The sequence below is a fragment of the Podarcis pityusensis genome (assembly GCF_964106645.2).
Source record: "Podarcis pityusensis genome assembly, chromosome: 5".
Classification (NCBI taxonomy): Eukaryota; Metazoa; Chordata; class Lepidosauria; order Squamata; family Lacertidae; genus Podarcis; species Podarcis pityusensis.
The window spans coordinates 62215240-62224724 of NC_138032.1; the positions used below are offsets into that span (position 1 = coordinate 62215240).

Sequence of the window (9485 nt, forward strand, 5' to 3'; positions counted from 1 at the left end):
AACGGTGTCATTTAAGCCCCTCCAGGGATATGGGCTGGGTTTATTTATTTATTATTGCTGATGGCATTTGCTGAGACCAAAAGGATTGACTTTGCAAGGTGCTCTAGGTGCTGGTGAACAATGAAGCGGGGGATCATTTAAATGATCCTAGCTTTGCCATCTAGGGAACCAGATGCCTATCTGCCAATCTTTACAGACCAGGATAATACACTTCAATAGCCCTTGTGAACAATTGGTTTATGGCAGGGGTGGGGAATCTTGGGCCTGGGAGCCAAAAATGGCCCTCTGGGCCTTTCTATCTGGCCCTCAAGACTCTCCCCCCAGGCCACACTACCTTCTCACTCTTAACGCTGACCAATCCTACTTTGTGCGCTCCCTGAGTGCTCTTGCTTGGAATGTGCCCTTTTACTATCATAATGCCCCTTGATTACCTGGATGAAGATAGAGAGGCCTACTGTACAATGCTGCCGACAAAGGTCCGTATAGTTAAAGCTATGATTTTCCCAGTAGTGATGTATGGAAGTGAGAGCTGGACCATAAAGAAGGCTGATTGCCAAAGAATTGATGCTTTTGAATTATGGTGCTAGAGGAGACTCTTGAGAGTCCCATGGACTGCAAGAAGATCAAACCTCTCCATTCTTAAGGAAATCAGCCCTGAGTGTTCAATGGAAGGACAGATCCTGGAGCTGAGGGTCCAATACTTTGGCCACCTCATAAGAAGAGAAAACTCCCTGGAAAAGACCCTGTTGTTGGGAAAAATGAAGGGCACAAGGAGAAAGGGACAGCAGAGGGTGAGATGGTTGGACAGTGTTCTTGAAGCTACCAGGATGAGTTTGACCAAACTGTGGGAGGCAGTGGAAGACAGGAGTGCCTGGCGTGCTCTGGTCCATGGGGTCACAAAGAGTCGGACACGTCTAAACAACTAAACAACTGTACAATGCTAAACTGCATGCTCACTTTTGCCTGTGGTCCCCAGAAGGCTGCAGAGATGGGAATGTGGTCCTCAAGCTGAAAGAAACCCCCCACTCCTTGTTTATGGCATAGGATGCAGCCTTGTATCAGGTTGGACAATTTGTCCATTTCCTCCAGCCATTGTCAACTCTGATTCTTTTCCATCACTGATCCTTCTTAAGCTGGAGATTCTAGGGATTGAACCTGGGACCTTCTCATGGAAGGATGTCACTGATTTATGCCCCCCCCCCCAAGCAAGAACCTTGTAATGAGGACAGCATTGCCACAGACATAACACTTTGGGTAGTGGAGGAGAGAAAGAACAATGACTGCTAGCACTTTCTGCAGCTCAGTGTTACGACCCGGCAGCTTCATAAAAAGCATCAAGAAATGTGTTGCCATTAACCCTGTTTTCCTGCCAATGAACTAAACTGGCAATTCGGCAGACCTACCCAACCTAGCCTACTGGTCAATACTTTTCTTGTAGCAATAAATATGATTACCAGATTCAATTCAGGCCCAGAAACCTAACTGGTAACAGCCAAAGAGAAGGCAAATTTCAAAAGATACAGCTCCCCTGCCCCCATTAAATCACATGTATCAGGAAACATGGTAGCTGCAATAAATAAATGATTTTAAAAAATCCTTCCGCCTCTACAATCAATAAAAACACAGGAGATCGGTCTCACATTACTGAATGTGGATTTGGAGACAGTATCGCCCAGGGGCTAGGTTGGTTGATGATCTCACAGATAAATATTAGCTGCAAATTGAAAATATAGGGTATAGTGTGGGTAGGTTGTGCTTATTCTGGAGGGGTTTTTTGGTGAAAAAGAACCGTGTTTTACAATGGTTACATGTTCAATGCAAAAACTCACCTGTTCCAGCTTACCTTTACCAGTTGAAGGTTTGCAGGGCCAAAATTCCTTGATAGTCTGTTTCTTTATAGAGATGCTGCTACTGTATTCCCTAAAAACATTCAGAAAATGAGTGCTAATCAGTGACCTGACTGGATGCCAGAGGAAAACATTACAGCCACTTCTGGCGTGTTTTGGATGTGATACTCTGTATTGGTAGGTATCAAAGCAAAAGGTTTAAGTGTGGACGTCTTTTTGGTTTATATTTCTCCTTAGCCATGAATTAATAAAATAGTATTAAACAAGGAAGCCCTTGTGTCTGAGCTTCATCTACAGCAGGGCTGGCAGAAAGTATCTCAGGTTTTGCCAATTTCTGGAGGGCCATCTACCTCCTGTTGCTTTGTGGGGATTCTTCCAAAGAATACTAGATAGGGTGGGCCTTGATTGAATCCAGCAGGCCATTACTTAATATTGTTAGGCATCACTAACACAGATTAAGTTATTGCCTTAACTGTTAAAGAAATCCCACATAAACACTGGTGCTTTGTAGAGCTAAATTGTGTAATGTACCACGAGGGTTCTGTTTAGAGTGGGGGAGAGTAGATCACAAAAGACTGAAGCCATATTGGTCGATACTGCAGGGATTATAGTATCTTCTAGGGCTATTGTAAGGAATGCTTACATAATGTATGCAAATCACTACGTATTTAAATGCCACATATCTACAGATACAGATCTATCCCTCCTTGTTTTCAGAGATTTCTGTTCAGGTGCTAAACTTTGAAAAGTTTCTCAGATCTACTTGGCTACAGATGGTAGTTTTACTAAACATCTGTACCACCATCTCACACAGAATCAGGCACCATCTCACCTAGAATGAGACATGCTTTAAGGCCATTGAAGCCTACAAGTTTAAGAATGCCTGGCTCTCAGTGATTTTCTGTGTAGCTAGAATTCACAGTGTTGTGACAAAAAGCTCCCTTGAATGTAGGGAGATGGGGCAAACATTAAAACAACTGGTAAAACCCTCCTGAGCACTTGTTTGGATGGCATGGCTAGCTAAGCAACCCCAAAGTGAGAAAACTCAACCCAAACTAGTTGACCTATCTGTATAAACTCAGAGAGCTGAAACCAAGTGATTGTGTGCAGATCACACAAGTAAACACTGGGCAAATGTTAATCTGTATTCCTTCTAAATTGCACTCAGGGAAGCTTTAATATGTTTTTCATTCTCTCCCTTGAAACTGCTGTTCTCCTGAACACCAAACCTTGTTGGCAGAGAATTAAACAAAATGCAAATTTAAGAATTTTCCATCTCTATATTATGTTGCTTATGGGGTGCGTCAAAACCCAGAAAAGGAAACTGTGAAAACAGTGCCCTAGATTTCACTGTAGAAATACAGTGGTACCTCGGGTTAAGTACTTAATTCGTTCTGGAGGTCTGTTCTTAACCTGAAGCACCACTTTAGCTAATGGGGCTTCCGGCTGCTGCTGTGCCGCCACAGCGCGATTTCTGTTCTCATCCCGAAGCAAAGTTCTTAACCCGAGGTACTATTTCTGGGTTAGCAGAGTCTGTAACCTGAAGTGTCTGTAACCCAAGGTACCACTGTAATGTTGAAAACAAACATATGCACATAGCTGCATATCACAACACACAAACTATGGCCTGCCCTTTTCACTACTACCTGGGAAAGTCAACATGGTGTAAAGCAGGACTGGCAGTGTTCTAGGTTCAAAACCCCAACCAGTCATGAATCTTAAATTGCGATCTTAGGACAGCAACAAACTCTCAAAATAACCCACATTGGGGGCTGTTTGTGAGAATTTTGTTCATTTACTTATTTATAGAGGTCTATGCCACCTCTCCTCCAAGGAGCTCACTGTGGACTGCATGACATCCCCCTTCTCACTTCCCCCTTCACAACAACCCTGCAAAGTAATTTACGCTAAAAGTTGGTGACTGCTCCCAGATCAGTGAGCTTTATGGCCAAGTTGGGCTTTGAACCCTGGTCTCCCAGGTCCTAGGAGCCCCACGTTTTAACCCCAGGGTCCACCAACAAAGTACACTCTACATGTTGATGGGATTTGACTCAAATTATCCCTGACCACTGGCCATGCTGGCTAGATCTGATGGGAGTTTGGAGTCCAACAGCTACCACTATTCCACTACACCAAGAAGGGAGAAGAGCCATGGAGTGCCTTGAAGAGGCAAAACTATTATTTTGGAGAGGGGAGAGGGAGGGAGATGGGCAGTAATAAATTATAACCAACAGTACAGAAACCTCAAAACCTGGCTGGTGCAATTGCTGGGGTTTGCAAGGCTTGAGAGGTCTAGGAGCTCAGGGTCTGCTCCTGGATCTCTCAGCAATCTGCAATGGACCAGCCAGGATGTCTGATTCCCAGCTGCTCAACAACAAAGCAGCTCTTCTGACCCTCTCTACATTATGAAGCAGCTTGGGGAGAACCAGGAAGTGATGTTTTCCTAGAAGGCCTGTGGACTCCAGGCCTTGCACACAAAACAACTGCCTGGATTGTTTCATTGGAAGGGCCTTTTGGATTTTGGGGGTCCAGCAAATTATGTAGCTTGCCTGGCCCTGCTATACTGAATGGAAAAAGCTTAACTCTGATCCAACAGCAACAACCGACGAGGCTTCTTTCCCCCATTAAAGCTCACCTTTGCCTTCTCTGACATCCATTTTACGACCCTGGCAGCACTTTAAGGAAATACACTCTGAAACGGGTCCTCATTCCAGTCTGAAGACGACGGTAAATGATATCCAGGCCCGTTTTTCTCCGAAATGTGTATTTGGGGAAAAAAAAGAAAAGAAGAAATGGCCGTTGCTCCGAGCGCGGGGTATTGAAATTCCCCGGTTGCCTTTTGAAGCCTCCTTCAATCGAGTCGGGCAGTAAGCGAACATTTGCATAGACGGATAAAGGATGTGACAAGTCCTGTAAATCGCTTACAATCCAATGAAATGATCTCTCGGCAGACACGGTGGAGCCAGCCCTACCAGGGCTTTGGAAAATGTGCGAACAACCTCTTTTGTCGGGGAGGCATGATGATAATGAGCCGGTACTTATCTGGCCTTTGATGTTGTGTTTGCCCCTGTCGCTGTTTGCTTGGGGGCGCCCCATATAAGGGAAGATGCGCGTCACGGCCTGCGCGTCCAAAGGCTTCAGCTCATCCAGCGCACAGGACCCGGGCTCGTCTAACCCCCGACGGCAAGCGCGCCATGACCAAGGCTCCCTTCTCGGTGGAGTGGCTCTCCCAGAGCAGCCAAGCCACCAACCACGCCCGGAGCAGGGAAGGAGTCAGCCCAACCGCGTCTTCGGCCTTCCCCGACGGCATCCCGACCCAGCAGAGAGAGCCTCCGTCTAACTGCCGGCCTGCCGGGAGAGAACGAAGGCCGGTCGGGGAAAAAGTCGTTCCCAGGGGCCACGAACCGCCTTCTGAACATCTCCCTTCGCTCCAGAAGAAAGTGGATTCCTCCTCGACGTCAGCAGGTACTACTTCTCTAGCAGGCTCCGATTCATGGAGGAGAGGCTATCAATTTGCCTTCACTATACTCTACTTCCAATTTGTGTCCTGATTGATACCAGCTGCTGGGAAACGGAGGTGGGGAGAACGCTATTGAGCTTCCCATGGTCATCTGGTTGGCTACTGTTAAGACCAGGACGCCGGACTTGCTGGGCCGCTGGCCTGATCCAGCACGGCTCTTATTGTCTTTATAGGTCTTTTCCATTGATCTCCGGGTTTCTAAACTCGCAATTCCTCGGAAGCAAGTGCCCCTGCTGTTGCTTTTTTTCGACGGAATAATGCAACTTTGGGGAAGGGCGAATCCTAATGCTCTCTAGAGTCTAGCCGGACCTTCCAACGTGGGGAATATTGCCCGTCGGGGCGCGAAGGGGTTTTCTGGGGACGCTGGTTCGAAAGCCTAGGAGGTTGGAAAGGCGGCTTCAACATTAATAATGGGGAGGCGAGACACTGGCTCGGTTTTCCTAACAATCGAGCACGGAATAGAGTATAGGCCACTTACTATTTTCCGGTTTCCCGGTCACTGATCAGGTCCTTTGCTTCCTTTCAATTCCTTTGACAAGGCCGAACTGCGAAAACCATTGATCGCAAGCGGCTTTCCCTAAAACCCATCCGAGCCCTTCTTTCCACCTGGAAATAGTGGCCTGTGTTTCCACCACTATCTGTCAAACTAAAAGCCAACTTTGCGGGGAAAGACCTGGCTGAAATATATCCCGATCCTGTGCGGGAAGTCCTAACCAGCTCTATAAGACTTAATCACCCAGGTGAAACTCTTACATCAAATGGCAAGCTCAGGTGTAGGAATCATAGAATCATTGACTTGGGAGGGTCACTTGGCCCAACGTGGAGCTCGAAACCACGGCTCTTGAGATTAAAAGTCTCATGCTCTTATCAACAAACTGCCCAGGGCAGGGTAAGGGAATCGCGACTGTTGGTGTGGCGGTTCAGACCCTTTGCAACTTCCTCCCATCAGTCGGTCACCTCTTTTATTATCTTTTCGGCATCTATTGAAGTCCTTTCTCTTTTAACAAGTCTTTTAAGTGGAGATCTCCCCACCCCCAGTCTTCTCTGCATTGGCCTAGAAGTCGCTTGTGTGTGTTGTTATTGATGTTTTTATTGTGAAATAGTTCGGGGTTTTCAAAGAGAGCGATTGATAGAGCAAAATAAAATAGAGGATAATGGAAGTGTTTTCCCGGTGCTGTGAATGAACGGCGCTAAAACTGCAATGCGATGCATACTTATATTGGGAGTAAGTTCTCTTCAGTGCAATGGGGCTCTTTTTTTTATTAGACATGCATGTAGGCTGGACGTATGAGCCGGAAATAGCTGAGCCCAGCTTACTGCCCTAGGATTTTGGGGGGATAAAACATCAGTTTCTCTCAACGTGGGAAAAGTGTTCCTTTATCCTAACCTACCCGCTATTGATTTCCACGGTGGGCGTGTCCCTGACCATCTGGCTTTTGTCTCTTCTTTCTGCCAGAGGCGTCTGAGGCTCCCAAGCGGACGTGGAGTGCAACGGAGGGCAGCTCGGACGGCGAAGGGAGCCTCTCGGAAGGCCAGACCCCAGAAGACGGCAGCGGCAGTAGAAGCACCAACAGCCGCCGCTTGCGCACCGCTTTCAGTGTGGAGCAGATCAGCACCTTGGAGAACTCCTTTAAGCGTCACAGGTACTTGGGCGCCGCAGAGAGACGCAAACTGGCCAGTAAGATGCAACTCTCCGAAGTGCAGGTAAGCGACCAGACTGGCTCAACAACTGACAAACTCAGAGAGACCCTAAAATGGCTATTATACTGAGTAAAAGACAATAAAATAATCTAGCTACTTTGGAGGAGGCAGGTGGGTATGGGTGTGTGCATGAGAGAATTTCCTTGATGGACTTCTAGTTAACTTTAAACAATTCTTACTGCATTTTATATTATGCCTTTCCTCAAGCGTGAGGTTCAAGGTCTTCACCCACCACCACCAAAAGAATGACAACCTGGAAATGACATGGTGGTTTGGGAAATTTTAAAGAAGCAGAATGATTTCAACATAAAAGTGGTTGAGTGAAGGAGAATGCTCTGTTGACCAATGAAGGGCTCCTCCATTAGTTCACCCACTTCTCTCTTTCTCCTGTCCACAGATCAAGACTTGGTTCCAGAACCGACGGATGAAACTGAAGCGTCAGTTGCAGGAGATGAGACCTGAATCTTTCAGCGCAGTGCCATTTTACAGCCCCCTACCTTTTGGACCTCAGAGTGGGCCTGTGTCCTATGTTTACTCTCCACACCAGCATACTTTCGCTGGGAGGGAAGCTGTTCCTTCTGGCATCCCCTTTCCTCCAATGCCAGCTCCAACTCTGGATCCCAGAAGCAACTCTGGAGGGCAACCTGGTGCTCTCTGGCCAATGCCCATGCCCTACTTCATAGGATGCCAGGACCCTAGAACTGTCTTCCTGCCCCTCTGAGTCAATCGTCAGGGATGCTGCTGACCCACAGAAGGATTTGCACTAAAGTCTGCTCTTCCAGAGCTATATTTATAGCTACCGAGATTCCTGGATACATAGGTTTTGAATATATTTTGCACAGAGATATGAGTGGAAAATTGGGGTGAAAATAAATAACTACAATGTGTTTTTTTAAAAAAAGCTAATTCATTCAGCAAGACCTTACTGGGTTTTGACATTTAAACGAGGGCTTGACACAGACCAGCTTCAAGCTGCCCCTTAAATTTAGGTCATGTCATTGGGCAGAACAGCAACATCTGGAGAAGCCTGATATAAAATTAGACAAGAGCCCATCTCCTGTGATCGATTTAGCAAGATCAGCTTATGCTTGATTTAGGGCTTGATAGTGTGTTGTTCGGAGACTTGTGCAATAATAGCATCAGAGAGATGTTAAACACTGTGATTAACTTACTTCTTTGTAAGGGTGACCCTGAGAACATTGATGTGCCATAAAATTCTGGTGTTCATTCACAACCCACTGATAAAGTTGTCTGTGTTTGCAGTGCAATATATTGTACTTTATCAATATATTGCTCTTTATGATAAGATGTAAGCCATAAGCTAATTCAAAATGCTTTCTGCATTAATAGGTATGTTTTTAGCTGGGGTGGGGTGGGGATTGGACTTTTTTTTTGCAATATCAAATACAGAAAATAACTGGAACCATTTATTTTGGTAAAGATGTATGCATGTGCAGAATTAATCAGATATATACTATTAGTATATAGAGCCCTTAACAGCCTGGGACCACTTTATTTGTGGGATTGCCTTATCCCATAAATGCCCTTTCGAATATTTTTATTAAATACCTAGAATTTTAATTTTGTTGGGTAAACCACTTAGAGGTTTTATTACAGTCAAGCAGTGCGTTTTGTTTTTAAAAAGCAGCTATATAATTTTAACATTTGTGTAGTGCTTTCAGGTATTTACATGTGTCAGGGCTGCCTCAAGTCTCAGCTCACAAAAGACCAACGCCTTTCTTTTCTTATATACAAAAGTGTTTATTGCAGTTCATTGTTTGCTTCAGATCCGAGGCGCGCAGCCCTACGTCTGCTAGGCTTAGACCGCTGAAGTCCCTTCTGAATCTGTCCCTGCCCTGCACCAGTTTAAGAGGCTTGCGCTGCTCCACCTCTTTCTCTCTTTCCTTTTCCGCAGGGTCTTTCTGCCCGCTGGGGTTTCGCCCCTCCTGGATTCCTCCGACGCGGAATCAGACTGCTCTTGCCCCCTCCTGCGGGCTTTGGGACCTGGCCCCTCCTCCGGGCTCCCTGTACTTCCGCGCGCCTCTACATTTGAACTTGGCGCGCGCCCCCAACCTCTAACTTTCCTTTTGACAGCTACGCTACTCCCTTCACTACTCCCCTCCCCTTCCGGGAGGGTGGCTTGCTCCGACCTCCCTCCTTTCTCTACTGCCGGAGCCGCCTCCCCTGATACACTGGAACCTCCACCCCCTTCGCTGCACTCTGCCGGGGAGGCTGGTCCTGACGCCCAGCTGCCACTTTGGGATCCCCCGCTGGCCCCCTGCTCCTGACAAGTCCCCCCTGGGGCTCCCCTGGCCTTGACCACCGGCGCCCCCTTCTGGGAATCCTCTGATTCGCTGGAAAGACTCATGGAATCTCTAGAGTCATTGTCATCCTCTTCCTCGCTGTCCTGGGATTCA

The 9485-nt window shown here is 46.8% G+C and overlaps 1 protein-coding gene across 1 annotated transcript; it reads left to right on the top strand.

Annotated features, from left to right (window-relative positions):
* Window positions 1-5038: 5038 nt before the first annotated feature.
* LOC308477389 (uncharacterized protein) lies at window positions 5039-8560 on the top strand. Its single transcript, XM_081005887.1, has 3 exons — window positions 5039-5312; window positions 6824-7071; window positions 7466-8560. The coding sequence occupies exons 1-3, from the start codon at window positions 5042-5044 to the stop codon at window positions 7787-7789; spliced, it is 843 nt and encodes a 280-aa protein (XP_080862013.1). The 5' UTR covers window positions 5039-5041; the 3' UTR covers window positions 7790-8560.
* Window positions 8561-9485: the final 925 nt, after the last annotated feature.